General features: G+C 37.0%; 2 protein-coding genes across 4 annotated transcripts in view; both read right to left on the reverse strand.

Annotated features, from left to right (window-relative positions):
- The window catches only part of LOC136347333 (uncharacterized), a 35,638-nt gene extending 23,986 nt beyond the window's left edge, over nt 1–11,652 (reverse strand). Inside the window, exons 1-4 of one of the 3 annotated variants that reach the window (XR_010733476.1) lie at nt 11,638–11,652; nt 10,200–11,569; nt 9,765–10,146; nt 7,934–8,268 (exon numbers count right to left, since the gene is read on the reverse strand). Coding sequence is in view for 2 of the 3 variants with exons in the window: in XM_066297236.1 (XP_066153333.1) it covers nt 8,220–8,268; nt 9,765–10,146; nt 10,200–10,215 (447 nt within the window). In the remaining variant the exon portion in view is untranslated. Of the gene's footprint in view, nt 1–7,933; nt 8,269–9,764; nt 10,147–10,199; nt 11,570–11,637 lie in introns of those variants that run through there. The other 2 variants (XM_066297236.1, XM_066297237.1) reach the window with 2 other exon arrangements.
- Nucleotides 1–26,893, reverse strand: part of LOC136347328 (uncharacterized) — a 194,006-nt gene that overhangs the window by 47,939 nt on the left and 119,174 nt on the right. The window lies entirely within an intron of this gene.

Consider the following 26,893-nt stretch of genomic DNA (forward strand, 5'->3'; position numbering starts at 1 on the left):
ATATAATGTTACTTCGGGGAGCAATTGTTGATAGAACCAGTTTTTAAAATGTTTGGATGCCATCCATGCATTTCTGGTGCTCTTATACACAGTGTGACTCATTTCAAATGAAAACACCTGTAATGTATAATGTAACTTTTGCATTTGTAACTCGATTTCAAAAAACCAAGACTCAAAATATAGAGAATAAAAGCTCTATTTATGCCGTAAAAATTGTTTTCTAATACACCCAATTAAAACCCATTATAACTTATTTTCCATGTCAAAAATCGGAGAAAAGGATTAGAGTGTTTATAGTTGTAAACAATATTATTTTATTAGATTGCCATAAAAACAAATTCAAACGAATTAGATTGAATGATAACATCATGATTGATAATATACATCAAATTAATTCAATTTGTTTGTTAAAAGTAATGTAATTGTTATATTATATGTACATGTATTGAATTTTTTACCCAATTTGCCAATTTTACTCTTTTTCTCAAAAACTAATCGCTAGATTTTGAATCGCAGTACACCATTTCGTATAGCTTTGAAAGATGTTTAATTTGAAGTCTCACTTGACCCATATTTGAATTTTAAAAAATCTGCTATTTTGCATTACCGATGACATAAATAACATCTAAAAAACCAAACAAATGTCAACAGCTATTATGTTTTGTCCTTTTTATGCTGATTTTGAATTTTAAAAAAAGTTCAAAAGTTAACTGAAGGAGGTCAATTCAGATTCGCGCGGTATACAATGTTCCATTTCTTTTGCTCTTCATGTTGAACAATTTTTCTAACAGTACATATTTTTAAATTGTATATGTCAATAATAATTTTTTTCCATTAAGTATAGGAAATTATAAAAAAGTGGAATGTTTCGTTCCCACTGATTGATGATTCTGTACAAGGTTGCTCAAACTGTTACTTTGGTACATGAGACCAATCTTTAACTTCTCACCACGATAATTAACGCTCTTAAAATTCTAGAAGAAAGGTACTCCCGATAAGGCGAATGTGTGGTTGCTGGGTCGAAAGTAGCTTAAGATAGTGGAGTTTCAATAACTTTGATCATTAAAACTATTTATTTGCCAGTCATAATATTCATTTTGATCTAAATGCAGATAATTAAATAAGTTAACAGATCAGTGGAGGTAAGCTGTATGGATTTCTGGATACAGGCTAGGCAAACAATATGCTATCTAGGTGAATAGATTAGTAGAGAGACTAGTTCTCATTATTTCTTAATGCATGTTTTGTAAACAATTCATGTAATGAATGGATGAATTTGGTAATTGTTTTCCCCCTTTTTTTTTTGGGAGATCGACTGGAAAGTAACCTGAACTACCCTGTAGAATAATAATGTTTTCATGACTGACACGAAACTTTTAATTTTAAATTCCTATTTCATTAAAAAAAACCATCATTTTGTTTTAACTTTTGATAAAATTCAGGTATTTCCCAAAAAAAGCATTAATTAAACATTTTATTTTTTCTGGAAGTGAAAAAGTTTTTTACTTCAAAAATAATTATATTTGTTTCAATTTTAAAATTTAGTAAAATTAGTATTTTTTTTATGAATTTAAAAACATAAACAAAATAACGTTTGAATATATGTTGTTATTGCGAGAAAAATAAAAACAATTAGGAAAATAGTGCTTATTTTCTTACTAAAATAATAAAAAACGATAGTCTTTATGACATTAAGCAGACATTAATATTAAGATTTTCATTTTTAGGAACAACCTGTGATTTTTCTCGAACGAATTAGAGAAATAGAGAAATGGCGATAGAGGATGGAATTTATTCAAGAAACCACAAAATTTGGAAAACTAAACGACGAAGACGGAACAAAATTCGACGGATCCTAGAGGAAGTTTTAGTCGACACTGGCGACGACTCGAACCGAAGAACCGCCGACGGGGGACCATCCAAAATTTTTCCAAAAAACATAGTCGAATCTAGAAAAGCCAATTCTGGCCGGTTTCTTCCTCAGAGAACCCTGGGAAAAACTTGCGATTTTTTTCTACCACGAAGTTCTGCTTTTCTACTTTCCACTTGCAAATTGTAATGATACAGTCTCTTCTCCACGGTAGATGTAATGCTCTACAATCAGTGTTTGTTCATCTTCGTCGTCCGATTCACCGTTATCAAACGTCGTTATATCGGTGTCTTCTAGATAGAAAATCCCTTTCCCATTTTCGTCTTTAAATGCCATAATGGCGCCCTGATATACTTTTACGATTACGTCTGCCAGTTCGACAGCCCCTCTTTGGTATTTCACGACATTGAAGCTGGACATTTTCTTCTTCACTATCTTAGCCTTTGCCGTTCACGTTGGAAGTGACGAAAATCCACTATCAGTTTTTTCATATCCATTTTATCTAAAAAAAAACTGCGTACGAACCTATTCCGAGTCCCATCAGCCTCTGTCGGATATCAGGTGCGAAGTATTTTCGCTGTCCGATCTCTCCCAGGATGTGGAGTAGATTTTAGGAATTTGTAAATATGTATATATACTTGTACAAAATAAATGAAAAAAAACTTATATTTGATTTTGAATTATTCGAGTGTATTCACTAAGTGGTTGTGGGAGCTATGTGGTTCGACCCAAGTTTCCCGGTGGCGAGGGAAGAGAGAACGAATTGCCTTGGTGGCTGGCTACGGTCTTTTATACTATTCCGACCGAACGTTCTAGAACGTCCTGCCGGAAGTTCTGTGGGAGGATTTTTCCGAAGGCCCTAGGGACCGGAAGATCGCTCTAGGGTACGTCGCACTGTCATCCTGACCGATTAAAGCTTGGCGCGCCGCTGCAGAGAACCCTGGGAAAAAACTTGCGTTTTTTTTCTAGACGAAATGGCGGACGGAATTTATTTAAAAAAAATCACAGAGCATAGGAATTTAAATGAGAAGGACGGAACAAAAATCGACGAATCCAGGGGGGAGGGGGGTTACAAACTGGTACCGGAGAAGGCGAAATCCGAAGTTCCACCAATGGGGGGCCGTTCAAAAAAACTCCGAGTGCCCGGCTGAAAATCGAACGAAAGAGGGAGCACAAACTTCTCACTACTCCGGCACTTTGACGAGAAACTGCGCGGCGAACTGTAATAACCATGAGGAGGTCGAAGTATCGGCAAATCAAACGGGAGGTGGATGCAGTAACCCGACTTAAAGATGAAAAATAAATAAATAAATAAATAAATAAATCCTGGCTCTGTTCGATGGAAGAATTCGCAAAAGATAAACAGGGGAAGATAAAGAGGCAGATCGTTGTGCTTCTTCTTTCCACACTGCACCGAACGTAACCGCGTCGCGCCACAACGAACCCCAACTACACTTAATCCTCCGCCTTCGTGGACGTTATATCCGGCGAGACAGTCCCAAATAGGCGTAGGACAAGAGTAGTAACCCAAGGTTTTTAGTGGGTTGGCGCAGCAGGCGTATCCCACACTATCCAACCGCCAGGACGCTAAGTCGGACGTCTTTTGAAGATTTCCCTCGTGAAAGAAGAAGGTATTTTGCAATTGGTCCGTTTTTCATCGAGGGTACTTTGAATAGGTTGAAATACCTTGATTTGTTCCAGGCACAAATTATTCTAACAAACCAACAATTATAAATTAATTTAGGAGATGTATGGTTTCAGCGAGATGGTTGTCCTACCTACAATACCGCTCCTGTTCGAGAATGTCTTGAGAGATATTTCCCAAACAGAGCGATAAGTGGACGGGGAACCACTGTATGGCCAGCAAGATTCCCCGATTCGAGTCCTGCAGATTTTTTCTTGTGGAGTTATGTCAAATCTACAATTTATAGATTTCAGGATGATAGGGCTAATCATTTTGATGAGTTGCGAATTGAAATTCGAAATTGCATGCAAGCTACTAGTCCAGAAACACTTTCAAGAGTGCGGCAGGCTTCTCATGATCGGCTCGGTTACCGTTCTGCACAGGGAGGGGGCTGATTTGAACGTTTAATTTAATTTAATTTTCATTAACAACAAATGTTCATTGTTTATTTATTTATTTATTTATAGAATTTTACACTTACTTTTAAGTGTTGCATTTATTTTCTTATTTAATTATGAGCCGGAAAAATTATTTGAAATAATTTTGATGGCAAACTTTAAATAACGATTAAGCGTCCGGCCGGTTAAGAGCGAGCAGTACTGCAAATGCAACTTTTTTTTATCTCTTACTGAATTTTGATTTGGAGCCTCCATTAGATGGAAAAAAATTAAAATTTTCACATCGATTTCTGAAAAACAAGTTACAACGAATGCAACGCCTGTGTTGTGTAATTGACCAAAGCGCCGGCGATCGTTGATCTATATATGTATAATGTCGGTGAATGCATGTGATCGATTAGATTTGCCAAAGTTCGAGGAAATTTTAAAAAATGTATGCGCTTCGAGAACAAACAGATGTGTTGCTCACATTGGGATTTTGTCAGGGAAATGATCGTGACAGTGTCAGAATTTATGCGGAAAGATTTCCGAATCGGCAAACTCCAAACTGGAAAATTCTTGCGCGATCGGAGAGAAACCGCCGCGAAACTGGCAGCTTCGCTGCTCGACGTTATCTATGTGAGCGCCATGGAGCGCTACCGGTAAAACGAGAGGAAGAAATTTTGGAGAATCCAGAGCAGAATGCTCGTACCAGCATGAGAAGACTGGGGCTTCAACTTAATATACCAAAAACATCGGTGCATAGGACTTTAAGAGAACAATCAATCCGTCCCTTTGTTTTGTAATGTGGTGGAAAAATTGTACTTGTTCCATCCATTCTAACGAGTCAAACAAATATTTTCTGTTCAAGGAACGCATACTTGTTATACCATTTCAGAATCTAGAAGAACGACGCTACTTTTTGAGCCTGTGGGCTTCGAGATAGCTGTACATCAATCGCTACACTAAGGAACAACAGTTACATAATAGAAATGGAGTTATCAGGAATCCGTTAAGATAAAAATGTTTTTTTTTTTTTTTAATCCGAAGCGTACATGTAAAATCTATCGATGCGCTTTTGAACCATAAACATTGAGGAAACTAATACAGAAATTTTGCTTCTCTACTTGGAGTGGTGTAACAGTGATAGTACGAAATATCCAAGTGATGTCAGTTTTTGTCGATTTTGAAAAAAGTGTAAATATCTCGAAGTCCACGATACTTTCGTTAAGATTTTATTTTATTTTTTTCGTTTTCTGACTTCCAAAGGATGGACCTTCAGGAGAATCAGGAGAAGTATTGTCGAAGGTTTACGGGACACCCTGTATATTTTTTCCAAATTTTTTAGACATTTTGTTATCGTATCACTTCGATAGATGCGATTTATTATATTTGGGACTTTCCTTTTCATCGCATCTAATGTATCATCCAATTCACTAACATATATCTCGTTTTTTAGATACGCTTCCGTAAAAAGGTGTCCGAAGGGGTAAGGTCTGGACTATTTGGTGGCCATGGAATTATTCCGTTTCTTGTTATCCATTCGTAATATTCCCGATTTAGGAAATCGCACACGAGATATGTGCTGTAAATTTTCGATTAAATCAAAAAAGTCTTCATTTAAAAACCCTTAATACCGTTGACTCGTCGAATACCACATCGCACGTCAAAATTTTTTCTGCCTTGGACTTTTACTTCTTTTATTAAATTTGGATTGCGGCTGGACCAAGTACGTCTGTTTTGTCTGTCAAACACACCAACTGTTGAAAATATTGCCTCATCTGTCTATAACACTTTTTTAAAGAAATTTAGATTGTCCCTTTAGCGATTCAACATATAGTTACAACAATTTAGTCTGTTCTGAATGCGAATATCTGCTCATTTTTGCACAGCAGTAAACTTGTAAATTTTCATTTGGTTCTTTTTTTTTTTTTAACTTTATGTAGTAGTCTTCTAGATAGATTCATTTGCAAACTTCCAATTCGCAAAGAGGCACTAGAATATTACCTATAATATTATAGTTTAGAATTATCTGACTTCTCCTTACGTTAATTGGCACAATTCTTTGATTTTTAAAGATTTTGTTTCATGCATTTTATTTTCAATTTTTTTTAAATGTCTTCCTGCTTGGTATATTCCCATTAGGATAGACAAGAGCATGCTCCTACTGGATTGAAAAATCAAAATTTGTTGGCTTTAGAAAATGAGAAAAATAAAAAATATCTTTTGAAGCAATTTTTTTTCCATTTTTGGATTTTTCGCAGTGCCGAATTTATATTTCTTAAAGTTTTCGTCAAATTTACAGAGAGCACCACATGCAACGTACTAGTGAACGTTTAAATTATGATCACTTTTTTGTGCCTCCTTGTAGCAGCTTTTTTCTTATCAAAATTAATTCCCCGTTTATTTTTTCTTGAAAAAGGTACTCTTGTTATAAATTGCTAAAAGTCACTGTTTTCGAGATATTTTGAATTTGGTCCGTAGTAGTTCGACCTGCTTCCACAGGGGAGTTGTGATTGAATAGTAAATAGTTTATTTTCCAGTTCTCCTAGTTCTTAAGTACCAAATTCGAGAACCTCCAGGCAGGGGCGTGCTGCCTTCTGAAGCCGTTTTTCACACGTCTGGTACCTAATTTATAAAAATGCGACCGTTAGGCGGATACTTTTACGACGCATTTTTATTAGGATATATACGATACGCTTTCTTAACCTATCGTAAGGATATCCCAATTTTTAGTGCCGCAAAAGGGAATGAGCGTATTTCCCCGCACTAAACGAACCTTTTACTTCTTGAGATGGCATGTTTATTGAACTATGCTGGGAAATAGGTTCTGCTGTACAGGGGCGTAGCTTAAGATCTAGAAATACGAATTAACCTACTTATTATCTAAATAGGGCCTATTTCTTAACCATGCTATGAATTCCGTTCGGCAATTATAGAAGAAACGCTCCCAGAAGAAGGAACTTCCGAGAGGCAATCGAACACCTCTTATAACCGCACCCCCCAGAAAATCGAAATTTGCGGAGGTAAAGGCAATAGGATAACGCGAAAAAAAATGGAAAGTTCGTTGGAATAAAGGAGTTATGGAAGATTCGGCACGTCACTGCGCCCCACGTCCTGTTGAGCAGAGTTTATTCGTTGGCGAGTGTTTTGAAGAGTGGCATAAATCCATGTTGACGTGTCCGAGCATTATTGCACAATTCTTCCATCATCCGAGAAAACAGGTCTGTTTCGTTTTAGTTGGCGCACCCTATATATTTGCTTGGAGGAGTAAGAAGCCAAAGTTTGGATCATAATTGTAGTTGTTTTTTTTTCTATTATAGTTTGGTGAAACAGGTGCGTGGTTTGTTTGACTGGGGGAGGATGAGAGATAAGAATCTACCAAAGAGAATTGGGAACATGAGACTAGAAGAGAAAACAGGGAGGAAGGTGCCTATCGGAGCTCGTGCCCCTGGCTTCTAGCTGGAGGACTATATAGAAATGGAAGAAAACTGTAATGGTTCGGAAGGGAATCTGCAAGAGCTGGATCGTGGCTGTTGGAGAAACTCCAACATAAAGATCGCTCTCACGCAATGCTTTAACATCTGGGCAATAAATAACAATAGACGGAAAACAGAACCGTTTCTCATCTCGTCGCTTTAACAGCAACTTCTCTCCTATCTCGATTTCACAAGTTAGAATAAATCACTTTACCAACTTCTAACGCATCTCGTCGCAATAGAAATCTGTAGTTAATTATTTAATCGTCAATCAAACCCTGTATTCCAACTAGTCTGCGATTAAATTTAGTGCGATTCGTGTAACAGAGTTTCTGTACCTTCTCGAACTTTCGGACCCCCATTATTTCTTGACGGTGGCCCGTCTGGTCCTTTGTCTCAGGTACAAAACACCGCCGACGTATTTGAATTTTTCTTTGAGTGCCTAGTGAGGCAGTCGCCACCGTTAGGCAAGAACTCGGGAAGCCCCTGGGATAAACAGTGGCACTAATTAACACACGACATGTTTGTTTCTATTAGTTATATTCAAAATTTCAAGTGGTCAGCCCCTTTTCTCAGGCCAAGTTAGCATTACCAGAGTCCTTTCTTGACTGCCTCCCTGTCTAGTTACCAACAAGAACCATCGTCCCTTATCGAGTCCTTCTTGGAGTCTTCTTGGAATCGGGCACTGGGGTGATTGTTTTATGGCCTCGACATGGTCACATGTTTCTAGAGATTCCATTTCCAATGGTCAAAAATTGTGTGACTTCAACACACAACAGTTCGTGTTTCCATTTAGATACGAAACATTATTATGATAATGTGGACATTCCGGAATCAACCGGACTATTGGAACTATTGCTACAAAATGAACAAAACCTAAATATACTTGTATACATATACAGGGTGACTCTAGATAAGTGGGACAAGCAAATGTCTTGAAATCGGGAAGATCTACAAAAAAAATGTTCAAACAAAGTCTTCTTCATTTTCGGGGCCTCAACTTTTTATGTCAATTTGTTTTTTCCAAGGTCACCTTCACCTGTCCTTTGGGACAAAAATGTTTCAGAACGTAACACTTTTTATCGTGTTTTGAATCGGTTCTTAGAAACAGACAATTTGGAGAGAAAGAAAAACGTGAAAACGCTCAACCACTTCATCTGAATGAGAATTATCAAATTGGCGTCTTAGGTGCAGTAGCCACAAATTCTCACGTTCTCAAAGTACCGTTTGGCGTATTTTACACGCACATAAATTTCATCCATTCCACGTAAGTCTGCATCAAGAATTACACGGTGATGATTTCCGAAATCGAGTGACTTTTTGTACTTGGATACAAAGAAGACTCCATGAAAATGCGATTTTTTTTTTCAAATGTACTATTTTCTGACGAATTCTGCTTCACAAACCACGGTGAAGTGACTCGCCACAACATGCATTATTAGTCGGTTGAGAATCCACGCCGGTTTCGTGAAGTGGAAAGTGTTGGATTCCCATCCACATCGCCATGTTATTTATGGTTAAAAAATTTGCCACTCCTTCTCGAAGAAGTTAATTCAGGGCAAAGGTTGACAATGTGGTTTCAACATGACGGTTGCCTCGCTCGTTATGCTAGAAATGTCGAAGAAGTTAACTGGCCAGCCCGATCGCCAGGTTTGACTTCAGCAGATTTTGTTTTGTGGGGTCATTTAAAACAAGTAGTTTATAATCGAGTACCAAATACTTCCAAAGACATGAAAATTCGAATTAAAAACGCTTGTCGAAACATTACAACTGAAATGCTGAAAAATAAGAAGCAATCACTTCAAAACAGAATTGTTAAGTGCCTCGATCAGTAGGGGAACCATTTCAAACATCTGTTGGACTGAATTTTTTTATACTAAATTAAAATTCACTACAAAATTAATAAAAGTGTTAAAATAAATGATTAAAGTTTAATGAAATGTTTCTTATTTTGTACCTGTTATTATTATCAATTTCGTTAATTTTAGCACAAAATGTTTCAAGTAAAAACATTTTTACTGCCAACAAAGAATTCAAATCTCCAAAAAAAGTTGAGCGTTACATTTGAAAAAATGAAGTTGACCCCAAAGGACAGGTGAAGGAGACCTTGGAAAATGTCTTGAAATCGGGAAGATCTACAAGAAAAACGTTCAAATGAAGTCTTCTTTATTTTTGGAGCCTCCTTGATAAAGAAGACAGTTGAAGTTGACCTCGAAAAAAAACAAATTGACATAAAAAGTTGAGGCTCCAAAAATAAAGAAGACTTCGAACATTTTTATGTAGTTCTTCTCGATTTCAAGATATTTACTTGTCCCACTTATCTAGAATTACTCTGTATGCATGTAATTTCTCACCTAAATTGTAAAAACGCTTCCAATGCTGCCACGAAATTCTGCTTTTCTACCAGACTTGCAAATTGCAATGATACAGTCTCTTCTCCACGGTAGACGTAAAGCTCTACAATCGGTGTTTGTTCATCTTCGTCGTCCGATTCACCGTTATCAAACGTCGTTATATCGGTGTCCTTTAGAAAGAAAAACCCTTTCCCATTTTCGTCTTCGAAAGTCATATTAACGCCCTGATATACTCTTATGATTACGTCTGCCAGTTCGACAGCCCCTCTTTGGTATTTCACGACGTTGAAGCTCGACATTTTCTTCTTCACTATCTTAGCCTTCTGCCGTTCACGTTGGAAATGACGAAAATCCATTATTAGTTTTTTCATATCCATTTTATCTAAAAAAGAACTACCTTCACTGGTTTTTATCACTGGTTTAATGCGTACGAACCTATTCCGAGTCCCATCGGCCGTCCGTCGCTCTATCGTCTCTTCTGGTCCCAATAACAAGACCAAAGACGAGCACGTTGCATGTATAAATAGTTGCCTACGTTGCGTGCAGGATCGTACATATAATTATATGGTGCCTTTATAAATGTTTGACCGCCACGTGATCTACAATCTAGACAACCAATCATACAACGGGTGGTAACTTGTTCAGTTGCTAATGTCGGGCCTATAGGAGTTTATATGTACCGAGGAGATGTAGGGGTAACACAACGAGTAATCGGTGCTAACGGGGTAATGTATAATTCCGTTACTAGTCGTGCTCGTGGGAAAGAGTCGGTATTCAAACCCGACGAAGAAACTGACCTTGGGTACTGAGTACCCGTTTGTACTACTTAACTATTTTGTTTTCACTTCTACCATTGCTACTCTAATTTTTCCCCGCCTGTAGTCTCGACCCTCGTGCAGACGATGGTCATGCCGTTAGTTTTTTGAAGCTGCTTAATCCTTTTTTTCTCTCACCTCCGGCATTCGTCAATCGCCACTCGTGTAAGTGTCATTTGTCAGTGCGGGTTCTCGGAGTGGACGGCTCTCGAGCGAACAGTGCACCGCACTGGAAGTGAATTCACTAAATAAAATCAGCTGACAATCCTTGTTTATAAGCTCGGGTCTTGAGGGTTATGTTATTATTATGATTGGATATTCTGCATGAACTTTCCATTTATTTTAATCGTCATTTGCCAACAAAAACAAATCTGCTTTTCAAAATTTAATGCATTTTATACAAACAGATAACGTAGAGAAGACACTAATTTTAAGCACTGACAAGTAAGTTAAAACTTAAGAAATTGGAAGGATTATAGTTTACATTCCGATTCTCCGTTATATTGCCTAATTTCTACGTTTTGGTTTCTACTTGGTTCCATTTACATGGTTTACTGCATCTTTGCTATTTGCCAACAGTAATATCATTTACGACGTCATCAAAAGTGTTCTTCACATCGACATATTTAAATGTTATGGTCGGCTACAAAGTTCTTAACGTCCCTCTATATAATTTCTATCGGGTTAAGTTCACAATGGTCAGGTGGGAGTCTCCACACTGTTTTATTTTCAGCCTTGGCCACTTCGTCCACCATGTATTTGTTATATTTTCCTTTATGTTCGTTAACTATTAACAGAAGTTCTGGCTTAAATAAATCCTCCTCACAATTGATGTGTTTAGATCTGTAATGTACCCTTAGGCCATGCCTATGAATTTTCACTACATTGGTAGTATGTCCAGGATGGCCATATGTTGGGAACCCATTATCTTTCAATTAGGGTTACCCTTTCATAAAAACTCTCACTCCTCTTCCGTGTCAAGACAAAAGTCTAAAATATTGACATTTTGCTAAAATCAGACTACAGCTGCAGCACCCATGTAAATTATCTTTTCTTACCATTGTCTTGATGTTACGGGTTAAAGATTTAAAAAGTTACCATCTGTGGATTGCTCTGTTAATTGCATAAAACCAGAGTACGCCCATGGGTACTGACTCCTAGATTTGGTACTTAAGATACCCCCAAGCTTGCAAAAGGGGATAACCATTTTTTGACCATAATAACGATATTGTTCGACGCTCTCGGAATCTTGTAAAACCCCACATTTTTACTCTTGACTCTCTCCATTATAATGTCAGTTAAAGCCCACGATCTTTAGTTTTGAAAACGATTAAGGGTTGTGTGTGTCATAACGAGTGGAATAAAAATCTACAAAAGTGGTCCCGAGTTTTGTTTCGCGAGTTCCATTACAAAACTGGCGTCAGAAGTGGGATCTTGCAGCAGCTACAACGTCCTGAAACAGTAGGTGCCTTGATGTACGAAACAGCCGCAATCAAGTTGTGGGGTTTCAAGGAACTGTTCCAGAAGGTACAGCGCAAGAATCTAGAACTACAAGGACAAGCAAACAAGCCTTTAGGACACTACGTAGTACCGTAAGTTATGCCCATTGAGCCTAATCCCAAAGAAACTAAGGATCAAATTCAAACAACAAGTCAAACTCCAAGCTCATCGAATTCTTCAAGATCAAATTCTCCCAATTTAATAGGATTAAATTTGTCTAATATTAACGATACAATGACACAATACATTTCCTTAGAGATAGCCGAAAAAATGTTGGTTAAGTTTGACGGCAGTAAAACCAAGCTTCACGAATTCTTAGACAATTGCGATGCCGCCTTCCTACACATTAAGCCTAGTTGTAGCCTATTTTATTTACTATCGTTAGAACTAAGTTAACAGGCCATGTAAGAGCGATATCTCATCATAAAACCTTTAATGAATGGGAGGAATTGAAATAATTTTTAGTAAATACCTATTCAGAAAGGCACACGACAAGCCAGTGTCAAAAGGAGCTCAACTCTTGTAGACAAATTCCTGGAGAATCTGTCTCAAGTTTTGCCAGTAAAGTTGAAATTTGCTACAGTAAATTAATCAATAGTTTAGAGTCAAATTTATCTCAAGAAGCAAAACAATTGTACGAAGATCTTTTCAAAAATCAAGCTCGTGATGTTTTCATAAGATAATTAATAAGAGACCTAGAACTCTTATTAAAATGCCAAAACCCCGATTCATTAGAAAAAGCTATCGCTCTAGTAATAAGTGAAGAACAGGAATTAAAAGCAAAAACCGATGTTTTCAAAAATCAATCAGTAGGCAATTCGTCACTTAATAAGTTCTGCCAAATTTGCCAAAGATATGGTCACTACACGCAAAACTGTAGGAATAACCGGCGCTTTCCCTCAAGCAGACCGCCAAATTCCCAATATAGTAATCACAACGTCTCTGATTTAAATCCAACTACCTACCAAAATTTTTCGAATCGCAACTTTAATACTAATTCTAACAATCACTACCCAACGTTAAGCTTCTGTAGGTATTGCAAGAAAAATGGACATGTGATAGAGGAGTGTAGAAAAAGAGCATATAATAATGCAAATCGTTATAACCAACAACCCTCAGGTAATGAGCCAAACACTGCAAACCAACATCCCCAAAATGAGAATCCTTTAAACCACCAAAACTCTCGTCCCAATCCGGCCCAAACGAGAGTGCACACCTTCGAGGCCGAGTTACAACCATCAACACCTCAGCTACAGCCTACGCCATCCTCCACATAAATGAGAGCACTCCGAGCCCTTGTACATTTCTTATCGATACCGGTGCAGACATTTCCCTAATCAAAACTTCCAAACTCAATCCTCATGTTCATAAATACACGGACAACCCCATAACCCTTCGTGGAATTGATGCAAATGTCTCGAATCCAAATAGAACTCTATTTTCTACAATTCTTAATTTCACTATCAACGATAAACAATTTCGATTTCAATTTCGCGCGATAAATGATAATTTGCCCATAAAATTCGATGGTATATTAGGTAGCGATTTACTAACTCATTTTTCATGTCTTCTGGCCTTCGATAAAAATTATCTTAAAATAAAAGATGAATCGATGCAAATACTTCTAGAAAATTCACATTTTGACTTCACTAATCCGCAAAATAAGGAATTTAAAGAATATATCGTGGGACCTAGAAGTGAAGCTATCGTTAAAATTCGTGTCCTAAACCCAGAAATCAAAGAAGGAATTTGCTCAGAATTCACAATACTAGATGGAGTGTTTCTTTGTCCTAGTATTGTGAAAGTAATTAATAACGACTATGCAATTACCAGTATTCTAAATACTACGAATAACGAAATCAAAATCAGAAACGTTCAAATCCTTTTAGAAGAACTCCCGACAGATCAAGACACCCAAATTTTTCAGATTTCAAGGCAAAAACCCGAAGCAAATCCTAACAGGTTAACTAAAATTCAATCACTCTTAAGAACTTCACACGTGAACCAAGAAGAACGATCTAGTATAACACAAATATGTAACGATTTTGCTCAAATATTCTATTTAGAAAGTGATTCCTTATCATACACAAATGCGGTAAGCCACCAAATTCCCACTACCTCTTCAAAACTTGTAAACACAAAACCTTATCGATACCCTCAAATCCATAAGGAGGAAGTTGATAGGCAAATTCATGAAATGTTAAAAAACGAGATCATAACCCCTTCTAATTCGCCGTGGAATTCGCCTGTATGGGTGGTACCTAAAAAACAAGATGCCTCGAGAATGAAAAAATGGAGAGTCGTAATTGACTATAGAAAACTCAACGATATCTCAATAGGCGACTCATTTCCCCTTCCAAACATTGTCGACATTATGGATCAGTTAGGCCACTCTAAATACTGTTCCATAATAGACTTAACATCAGGTTTTCACCAAATTAAAATGTCCGAGGAAGACGCTCCCAAAACTGCATTTTCTACTCCAACGGGTCACTATCAGTTTAATAGAATGCCTTTTAGTCTAAAAAACGCTCCTGCTACATTTCAGAGGCTCATGAACACTGTCCTATCCGGAATTCAAAATCTTCGATGTTTTGTATATTTGGACGATATAATAATCCATGGATCCATCCACCTTAGAAAATCATAATAAACGTGTTGAAATTATGATGCGACACTGCTTGTACTTTGAATGTTTTATTCCAGCTTGCCTTGTGTTCATGTTTCAAGAATTTAGCGATTTTCTTGGTACTTTATAGAAAGGGCCATATGCGAACTCATCTGGCAATCCTTTGTTTATAGATGTCAGACTGGGGTAGTTCTTGGTGAAAGTTCTTTCTTATTGCTTGCACATGTGTATTGTCTAATTTTAAGAACCTTAGCTGGCAGGTCAATTGCATTGGCCCTGTTTTTTTTTTGTTTTTGTAAGTTAGTTCACTTTTGCCACTCGTATCATAAGGACCTACTCAATAAATTCTCACTACTCTGTAGAAGTGTATATTTACTCCCTCAACAAAACGATTAATTGAAGTATTCGAACGACTATCCCATTTCAATCTAAAAATACAACCGGACAAGTGCGAATTCTTACGCAAGGAAGTAATGTACTTAGGACACATCATCACGGCTACTGGAGTTAAGCCTGACCCAAATAAAGTCCAAGCTGTTTCATAATTTCCTAATCCGAAAACTTCAAAAGACATCCAAGTCATATTTAGGCTTAGCAGGATATTACCGACGGTTTATTCCAAATTTCAGCAAAATCACGCAACCCCTAACTAAATTACTAAGGAAAAATCAAATTTTCAACTGGACTGATCAACAACAAACCTCATTTGATCAACTCAAAAATTTGTTATGTTCCGAACCTGTTTTGCAATACCCGGATTTTTCTGAACGTTTTTATCTAACTACTGATGCTAGTAATTTTGCCATAAGAGCAATTTTGTTTCAAGGTAGTCCTCCAACCGACGTACCCATCTCCTACGCAAGTAGAACCCTAAATAGAACAGAATCGAACTACAGGACGACAGAACGCGAACTCTTAGCAATAATTTGGAGCATAAAACATTATCGACCCTACCTGTATGGCCGTGAATTTACGATTTTTACAGATCACAAACCGTTAATTTGGCTAAAGAACTGTCAGGATCCAAATTCAAAATTATTCCGATGGAAATTAACGTTATCAGAGTACAATTTTACCATTGAATATAAACTAGACAAAACCAATCAAAACGCTGATTGCCTGAGTAGACCGCTCATGCCTAACCCTTTTTCAAATGACTTTTCCAATTTTCCAACAACTTCTATTAAACACTTAACGAGTGAGTCTAACTCCTATCAAAATTTTAAGTTTAAACTGCAAAACGCACCAATTATTATTAATAATAACATAATTGAAGACAACACTAACATTTCGACCTCCAAGGACAACATCTGCATCTTTTTATCAAGGGAAGGAAGGGGCGGACCTGCATTGTGGCCTGCAAGATCGCCTGATTTCAACCTTCTAGATTTCTTTTTTTGAGAATATTTGAAAACATCGGTCTATGATCCTACTATAAATAGCCTCGAAGAGCTGTAGCTACGGATTAATCAAAAATACTAACAAATCTGAGCCAACGAGGGGGTTTTAGAAAGGGTCCGAATATCCTTCAGACAAAGCTGTCAGGCCTGCTTGAAAATAGAAGGAGGGCACTTTGAACACCTTATGTAATTGTATTTTTTTTTGCTGTTTGTAGATAATAAATAAGTAATAGGGGATTAGAAATAAGTCTTTCAAAAAAGAATTTTGCGGACCCATGTTTATTAAGACTTTTTGCTTAATTTGGTCTATACTTTTATCTCTTTAAATATTTTACAATCTTTTTTTAACATTTTGTAGACCAATATGTAAAAATCCAAAATATGTACAGTGGTGAACATAAGTATGGAAACATTTATAATTTCTATTTCATATCTCATAATGTAAACATTTTTTTATCATATGGTCACTATGCCAATAGCGCATGTCATAACACACATTATTAACACTAAAACGCGTTTATGCAATTTATTGGTAAGTTGTTTTTTTAATTGACCAAATGTGGTTCGAATAAAAGTATGGAAACATTTTCGTAATAACATAAAAAAATAATAAGTTCTTTACGTTATATTTAATATTTTGTAGGGTAGTCTCTTGCGTCAATCACTGCTTGACATCTTCTGCCCATTGAGTCGACGAGCCTTGCGCAAAAGTTAGGTGGGATTAGTCCTCATTCTTCTTCCAATGCATTTCACAAATCGGCCCTGTTCTTAATATTCCTTTTCCTAATTTGTTTATCCAAATAGTTTCAAAGGTTCTCTATTGGGTTCAAATCAGGTGATTGTGAAGGCCAACTCATCATGCGGATTTTTTGTTCGGAAAACCAATTCTTCACCAAACGAGATGTGTGCTTTGGATCGTTGTCTTGTTGGAAAATCCACATCAATGGCAGTTTATCATATTCATATGGTATTAAATTAGTTTCCGATATTTGAACATACAATTGAGCATCCATTCTGGCATCAATCTTTGTCAAAGGACCCGTGCTAAACCGTCGAAAACAGCCCTACACCATCACGTTGCCACCTCCATGCTTAACAGTGGGCACTAAATACTTGGGGTAATATCTTTGACCAACAGGTCTTTATACGTAGCCAGTAGAATCCATGCCAAACAGGTTAAATTTGCTTTCGTCACTAAAGACAATCATAGACCATTGATTCGTTGTCCAGTCCTTATGTTCTCTAACAAATTTTAATCTGGCTTCTCTGTGCCGCTTTGTAAGAAGAGGTTTTTTAACCGCACACCTGCCATGAAGGTTTTCTGACAAAAACTTCTGACGTCTAATAGTCATGTCTGACACCACTACATCCTGATATTCTTCTTTTAGTTCTTTGTTTATATCAATGGCAGTTTTCATGGGATCATTTCTTGCCTTTCGAATGATTTTATGCAGTTTCCTATTTGTTTTTCGTGGTCTCTCTATTTTCAAAGCCGGATCTACAGTACCTCTTCTTAAAAATTTATTGACAATTTTGCTAACTGTTCCTCGGTGTATGTTAAATGAATTTGCTATGTCAATTTGTTTTATTCCTCTTTGGTACAGCAATATAATTATTTTCTTCAAATCAGAACTGAAATATTTGCACAGGGGCATTTTAATTAATGAACGTACTTTAAATTTTGTCGAAAGATGCCAAATAACTGCTTACTAACTTCAATGCTACACTCTAAAGCCGAATGATAAAATGTTTCCATACTTGTGAAAAGGACCAAACGATTTATTTGAAAAAATTCAATCGAGGCGAAAGTAGATACGGATTCAAATATTTATAAACAAAATTCTTAAGGCATTTTTTGAGTATACACTACAACTTTATTTTATTGTTCATATACAGTGTGTTAGTAAATATTTTCGATTAAGGAAATGTTTCCATACTTATGTTCACCACTGTATATAGCCAAAATTATAGGACCTAAGCAACTGAAAATCCCACAATTTTCTGGATTTGTTCCAAACGACTTACGAGCATTTGAATCGAAAAAGGCCGAAGACTACCATGAAGAAATGAACGGAAGCTCTTTTGAAAAATTGTTCAAAAGAGTATTACCTCAACTCCAGGAAAATAGAGTCACGTTATTAAATAACGCCCCAAATGATTTTAGAAAGTTAGAAGGAATTCCTACAATGGCGTCAAGAAAATTTAAAGTACAACAATGGCTTCGATCTAAACACATCAATTGTGAAGAGGATTTATTTAAGGCAGAACTTCTGTTAATAGTTAACGAACATAAAGGAAAATACAACAAATACATGGTGGACGAAGTGGCCAAGGCTGAAAATAAAACAGTGTGGAGACTCCCACCTGACCATTGTGAACTTAACCCGATAGAAATTATATAGAGGGACGTTAAGAACTTTGTAGCCGACCATAACATTTAAATATGTCGATGTGAAGAACACTTTTGATGACGTCGTAAATGATATTACTGTTGGAAAATAGCAAAGATGCAGTAAACCATGTAAATGGAAAAGTAGAAACCAAAACGTGGAAATTAGGCAATATAACGGAGAATCGGAATGTAAACTATAATCCTTCCAATTTCTTAAGTTTTAACTTACTTGTCAGTGCTTAAAATTAGTGTCTTCTCTACGTTATCTGTTTGTATAAAATGCATTAAATTTTGAAAGGCAGATTTGTTTTTGTTGGCAAATGACGATTAAAATAAATGGAAAGTTCATGCAGAATATCCAATCATAACAATAACATAACCCTCAAGACCCGAGTTTATAAACAAGGATTGTCAGCTGATTTTATTTAGTGAATTCACTTCCAGTGCGGTGCACTGTTCGCTCGAGAGCCGTCCACTCCGAGAACCCGCACTGACAAATGACACTTACACGAGTGGCGATTGACGAATGCCGGAGGTGAGAGAAAAAAAGGATTAAGCAGCTTCAAAAAACTAACGGCATGACCATCTTCTGCACGAGGGTCGAGACTACAGGCGGGGAAAAATTAGAGTAGCAATGGTAGAAGTGAAAACAAAATAGTTAAGTAGTACAAACGGGTACTCAGTACCCAAGGTCAGTTTCTTCGTCGGGTTTGGATACCGACTCTTTCCCACGAGCACGACTAGTAACGGAATTATACATTACCCCGTTAGCACCGATTACACGTTGTGTTACCCCTACATCTCCTCGGTACATATAAACTCCTATAGGCCCGACATTAGAAACTGAACAATGTTACCACCCGTTGTATGTTTGGTTGTCTAGATTCTAGATCACGTGGCGGACAAACATTTATAAAGGCACCATATAATTATATGTACGAACCTGCACGCAACGTAGGCAACTATTTATACATGCAACGTGCGCGTCTTTGGCCTTGTTATTGGGACCAGAAGAGACGATAGAGCGACGGACGGCCGATGGGACTCGGAATAGGTTCGTACGCATTAAACCAGTGATAAAAACCAGTGAAGGTAGTTCTTTTTTAGATAAAATGGATATGAAAAAACTGATAATGGATTTTCGTCACTTCCAACGTGAACGGCAGAAGGCTAAGATAGTGAAGAAGAAAATGTCGAGCTTCAACGTCGTGAAATACCAAAGAGGGGCTATCGAACTGGCAGACGTAATCGTAAGAATATATCAGGGCGCCGTTATGACATTTAAAGACGAAAATGGGAAAGGGTTTTTCTTTCTAAAGGACACCGATATAACGACGTTTGATAACGGTGAATCGGACGACGAAGATGAACAAACACTGATTGTAGAGCTTTACGTCTACCGTGGAGAAGAGACTGTATCATTGCAATTTGCAAGTCTGGTAGAAAAGCAGAATTTCGTGGCAGCATTGGAAACGTTTTTACAATTTAGGTGAGAAATTACATGCATACAGAGTAATTCTAGATAAGTGGGACAAGTAAATATGTTGAAATCGAGAAGAACTACATAAAAATGTTCGAAGTCTTCTTTATTTTTGGAGCCTCAACTTTTTATGTCAATTTGTTTTTTTTCGAGGTCAACTTCAACTGTCTTCTTTATCAAGGAGGCTCCAAAAATAAAGAAGACTTCATTTGAACGTTTTTCTTGTAGATCTTCCCGATTTCAAGACATTTTCCAAGGTCTCCTTCACCTGTCCTTTGGGGTCAACTTCATTTTTTCAAATGTAACGCTCAACTTTTTTTGGAGATTTGAATTCTTTGTTGGCAGTAAAAATGTTTTTACTTGAAACATTTTGTGCTAAAATTAACGAAATTGATAATAATAACAGGTACAAAATAAGAAACATTTCATTAAACTTTAATCATTTATTTTAACACTTTTATTAATTTTGTAGTGAATTTTAATTTAGTATAAAAAAATTCAGTCCAACAGATGTTTGAAATGGTTCCCCTACTGATCAAGGCACTTAACAATTCTGTTTTGAAGTGATTGCTTCTTATTTTTCAGCATTTCAGTTGTAATGTTTCGACAAGCGTTTTTAATTCGAATTTTCATGTCTTTGGAAGTATTTGGTACTCGATTATAAACTACTTGTTTTAAATGACCCCACAAAACAAAATCTGCTGAAGTCAAACCTGGCGATCGGGCTGGCCAGTTAACTTCTTCGACATTTCTAGCATAACGAGCGAGGCAACCGTCATGTTGAAACCACATTGTCAACCTTTGCCCTGAATTAACTTCTTCGAGAAGGAGTGGCAAATTTTTTAACCATAAATAACATGGCGATGTGGATGGGAATCCAACACTTTCCACTTCACGAAACCGGCGTGGATTCTCAACCGACTAATAATGCATGTTGTGGCGAGTCACTTCACCGTGGTTTGTGAAGCAGAATTCGTCAGAAAATAGTACATTTGAAAAAAAAAATCGCATTTTCATGGAGTCTTCTTTGTATCCAAGTACAAAAAGTCACTCGATTTCGGAAATCATCACCGTGTAATTCTTGATGCAGACTTACGTGGAATGGATGAAATTTATGTGCGTGTAAAATACGCCAAACGGTACTTTGAGAACGTGAGAATTTGTGGCTACTGCACCTAAGACGCCAATTTGATAATTCTCATTCAGATGAAGTGGTTGAGCGTTTTCACGTTTTTCTTTCTCTCCAAATTGTCTGTTTCTAAGAACCGATTCAAAACACGATAAAAAGTGTTACGTCCTGAAACATTTTTGTCCCAAAGGACAGGTGAAGGTGACCTTGGAAAAAACAAATTGACATAAAAAGTTGAGGCCCCGAAAATGAAGAAGACTTTGTTTGAACATTTTTTTTGTAGATCTTCCCGATTTCAAGACATTTGCTTGTCCCACTTATCTAGAGTCACCCTGTATATGTATACAAGTATATTTAGGTTTTGTTCATTTTGTAGCAATAGTTCCAATAGTCCGGTTGATTCCGGAATGTCCACACTATCGTAATAAATGAAAACACGAACTGTTGTGTGTTGAAGTCACACAATTTTTAACCATTGGAAATGGAATCTCTAGAAACATGTGACCATGTCGAGGCCATAAAACAATCACCCCAGTGCCCGATTCCAAGAAGACTCCAAGAAGGACTCGATAAGGGACGATGGTTCTTGTTGGTAACTAGACAGGGAGGCAGTCAAGAAAGGACTCTGGTAATGCTAACTTGGCCTGAGAAAAGGGGCTGACTACTTGAAATTTGGAATACAGGGTGTCTCTAAAAGGTCTGTACAAAATACTACCACAGATTTGATGAGGATGATTTTTTTCGATCCAACTGTAAGAATAGATATGTAGTACATTAAAATTATTGTTCAAGACATGCAGCGAACTTTCAGCTTCAAATATCTCAAGAAGGAAGCCTCGTAGAGATTTTTAACAAGAGACTTTTTTTCCTTAAAAATGTAGGAAAACACAAGTTTATACATAAATAAATTTTATACCGGGTGATGAAAAAGTTACGCCCTTTTAAAGAGGGTTCATCGAGCGCTGATAACGCCCTCTACATTGTGCATCAAAAATGTAAACGGATTCTGATTTCTTATCCCCAAAAACCGCCCGATACGACATTTTGTGTAGATAGCAGCATTACCAACCAAGAAATTAATTTTTTTGCTTTTTTTTGTTTTCACTTTGACGCCCTGTATTTCGAAAACCGACCGCTCTGGGACTAAGGTAAATTGTGTTAAATCGTCATGTTTTGACCTCAGATATCTGTGGTAGAATTTTGTAGACCTTTTAGAGACACCCTGTATATTAAATTATTATTAATTAAGATTTATGTCGATGACTACATATTATCTTGTAGACGTGCTATCATTTCGTACTTCAAATTAAAACAATTTTTTTTTTGCCTGCTACATCTTTTAATATTTTTAACTATTCTCAACGAACCGCATATTCTGAGCTGAAAAGGTTTGATATTATTCGTCGCAAATTCAAAACTTTACATGCGTTGGTGAAAAATTAAAGATAGCACACCTGGGCTATCTTTCTGACGAGGAGTGTATCTATGATTGTTAAAAATGATTTGTTTTCTATCCTAAATGTGTCTATGTGAATGTGCTCAAAAGTTTTGGAAGTTGTTGGCGTTAAATTAAATTTAACGATTGGTGGGTTCCGGTCATATTTATTTCTTTGACATATCTCACAGTTATTAACATATTCTTCAATATCCGAATCCATTTTTGGCCAATAATATTTTTTTGTAACGCAGTTTTCATTTCCGTTATCCCCCTATGACAAGTTTTCGTGTTATGATGCAGATCCAATTTATGTACCCGATCTTCCTTTGTTAAAACATCCTCATGCATTTTTGTACATTGCACAAATTTAAATGAAATATTTACGAAAACATTTAAACATTTTGCATCGTAACAGTAAAAATTTCTCTCAATTGTGGATCTCGGAACAAAAATGCATAAGAACGTTTAGGACTGACATATTCTTTCACGAACTGAATAATCCCACGAACTAAATTATTTTTTGAAAATTTTTTTTTTTTTTTTTTTTAATTTAAAGTTTATGTTGCCATCTGTCACAATTAAATTTAGGACATTAATCAACTTTGATAATCAACCTAATCTAAATAATAGTAAGGTGGCTAGCATCCTAGACCCCTTATTGGTCGATTCTATATGGTAAATCCAGCGGGTTATACCTTTTTAGTCTATTGGAGTAAGTGTTAGAATCCAGGAGACTAATTGCCAGGTGGTTCCTGTGGTCATCAAGACGGAGCAAGTACTTCTCTAAATAGTTCTTGATTTCTTCTCGGACTGTATTTATTTTGAGATTATTATGAATGGTGTAATTGCTGACATACCATGGTGCGTTCGTGAGCATACGTAGGGTTTTAGATTGGAAACGTTGAAGAATGTCTATGTTTGATCCGCTGGCAGTGCCCCAAAGCTGGATGCCGTACGTCCATATGGGTTTGATGATTGTTTTGTAAATTAGTATTTTGTTGTTTAACGATAGTTGCGAGTGATATCCTAGGAGCCAGGTAAGGTTTTTGATTTTCAGATTTAATTGTGTCCTTTTAGCTTGGATGTGTTTTTTCCAAGTTAGTCTTCGATCGAGATGCATTCCCAGATATTTTACTGCTTCGGTTTGAGGAATATCCTGGTTGTATATTTTTATTGGTGGGCAATTATCTCTTCTTAGGGTGAATGTGACGTGAATGGATTTGGTTTGATTTACACTGATTTTCCACTTGTTTAACCATAGTTCCATTTGGAGGAGGTATTCTTGACAGATTCTGGAGGCCACTTCCGGGTCTTGGTCACTTACTAGGAAAGCTGTATCGTCGGCGAAGGTTGATAGTAAGCTTCTATCGTCTTGTATCGCGTCGGCAGTATATAGGGAATATAAGAATGGGACCAAGACTGAACCCTGAGGTACTCCTGCCCGTATTCCACAGAAGTCAGAATGGCTCTCTTCAACTTGGACGAAAAATTGGCGACAATTCAGATAGGATTTCAGAATGGTGAAGTATTTTGGGATTAATTTTTTGACTTTGTATACAAGTCCCAGGTGCCACACCCTGTCGAATGCCTGATGAATGTCCAAAAATACTCCTGAGCAGAATTCCCTGTTCTGAAGTGCTTCAGATATTTTATACGTAACTCGGTGTATTTGTTCTATGGTTGAGTGTCCCTCCCGAAAACCAAATTGATGATCTGGAATAATATTATTTGCCGAGGGCTCATCTTTGATTCTTTTGAGAAGTAGTTGCTCGAAGATCTTAGATAACACTGGCAGGAGACTTATTGGGCGATAAGAAGTAACTTCTTCCGCTGGCTTGCCCGGTTTAGGGATCATCTGGATCTTCGACATTTTCCACTGAGTAGGATAAAAGCTGGTTCTTAAAATGCTATTAATTATTTGTGTAATATAAATGATTGTTTTTTTCCTTAGCCCTTTGAGCATTTTAGGAGTTATCCAATCGTAGCCAGGAGCTTTTCTGCTTGCTAGGTTGGCTATAATTGTTTGAATTTCCGTTGGGCTAGAATGTTCTATTGGTAATTCCATTGGCAAAGGAACGTTTAGAAATGTTGATATGTCATTTTCAAGTTCTAGATCGTTACCAGCAGTTATATTATTTGGTTGAAAGGTGGTTTTTAGATGAGAAGCGAAGGCGGTCGCTTTTTCTTCATTGCTCCTGGCCCATCCGGCCTGGGTTCTTATGGGTGGATTATGGTGTTGGGGTCTCTTTAGGTGTTTAGTTACTTTCCATAGTGAATAATCGGTTTGATCTGTTGGGGTCAAGTTGAGCAGTCGCTTGTGTAAAGTTTCATTTTTTCGTTCTTCCAGCAGTCGCTTTAGATCTTTTGCAATTTTATTGAGAGTTCTTTTATCTCGTGGATTATGTGTTTCTTGCCATTTTCTTCTTGTTCTCCTTTTCTCCTTAACCAGTAGGATAATTTCTTTTGGGTAGATAAATTCAGAATTTGTTTTTTCGTTATGTGGAGTGGCTCTGTAAGCAGCATCGTGTATAATTTTTGTTAGTTCTTCAGTTGCTTCGTCAATATCTTCTTGAGTTTTGAGTGAGTTGAGTAGTTTAATCTTTGAATCTACGTATGATCCAAAAAAGTTCCAATCTGTTAAGGCGTTACATAGATGAGTGCTAGAGTTTTTGAGGATAACTTTGCTGCTGAGAGTGAGGGCAACTGGATGAGAATCAGTTGCTGGAGAATGATCAGAATTTAAGTCAAAATATGATTCAAGTGTACTGTAGTTGCTTGAGACACCTCTAGTTATGAAGAAATCTAGAAGATCAGGAATCTTATTTTCGTCAGTTGGCCAGTATGTTGGTTGGCCTGTACTGAGTGGCGTGCAGTAGTTATTTTCAATACTTTTTAACAGCATTCTTCCTCTGGGATTTGTAAGCCTTGACCCCCATTGAGTATGTTTAGCGTTGTAATCGCCTCCAGAGATGTATCTCTGTCCTAGCGTTTTTAGATATTTATCAAATGTCTCTTGTTTTATGCTGTGTCTGGGTGGGCAGTATACTGCAGATAGTGCTATAGGTCCATTATCAAGATTTATTTGAAGCGTAGTTGCTTGGAGACAATTTTCTTCTATTTTCTCTAGTTCATATTGCTTTATCTTGTTGTTAATAATTATTGCTGTTCCACCATGGGCTGTTCCATCGGGGTGTTTCGTGTCTAGTATTTTGTAGCCGGGAATATTGAAGTAGGTTCGTCCAGTAAAGTGAGTCTCAGATACTAGCAACACATCAATGTTATTTGTTTTCAGAAACAGTTCAATTTCTTGGCGGTGCTGTGCCAATCTGTTTGCGTTCCATAATACTAGTGCAAGTGTGTCGTTGAATTTTAACACATTTTGCTTACAAGTTTTGTTAAAAGGATTATAAGCGTTGACATTTGCTCCGCTTGTTTGGTTAAAAGAGTTTCTAATCTTATTATAGATTGTTCGAATGTGGATGTTGGCATTTGAGTTGTAGTCGGGCTAGGTTGGTCTGTAGGAATTTGCGGGTCCACTTGGCTTCGTGTAATTTCTGCATATGTAAAATTTCCCGAGGTTCTTCGGAGTGTGGTTTTCCTGGAGGGCACCTGTGGTTTGTTTTTATTATTTGCTGCATCTTGGTATACTTGGCAACCCTTGTAGTTGGGGGGGGGTGATTTTCCCCGCATAGTGCGCAGATTGGTGGCGCATTTTTTTCCTTCATGCATTTGGAGGTTTCATGATTTCCAGGGCATTTGACACATCTAAATGGTTTGGAGCAATAATTTTTTGTATGACCAAATTCTTGGCATCGAGTACATTGGATTAGTGTTTTTACTTTCCTCGGAGGCTCCACTTCAACTGTTGTTTGTAGCAAGCGGGTTATTTTGTATATGTCTTTATTGTTAATATTTGGATTCAAATCTACAAAAAACAGAGGCAATGGACGTTTTGTGGATTTTTCTCGAATATTCATGACACTTCTAACGCTGTGCCCCATCGATTCTATTTCATGTTTTATATCGTTTTCTTCTGCACTTGCATGTATGTTGCGTATAACTACCCGGAATGCTCTCTCTTCTTTGAGTTGATATGTATGGTATTGTGTTTTACTTTCTTTAAATAAGTTTATTATTTTTCTGTAGCAATCTACGGTATCTGGCATAATTCTTGTTTGATTGTTATTAGATGTCTTGTACGTGAATTCAGAGTTGACTCCAATTTCTTTTAGTTTATACGTGAGGGCTTTGATGTCATTTATACAAGGAACGTAGATTGGTGGTGGTTTATTGATTTTTGTAGTTTCTGGTTCTTGGTTCAGTGATTGTTGAGAATTTTCCATATC

The sequence above is a fragment of the Euwallacea fornicatus genome, chromosome 28 (assembly GCF_040115645.1).
Source record: "Euwallacea fornicatus isolate EFF26 chromosome 28, ASM4011564v1, whole genome shotgun sequence".
NCBI lineage: Eukaryota > Metazoa > Arthropoda > Insecta > Coleoptera > Curculionidae > Euwallacea > Euwallacea fornicatus.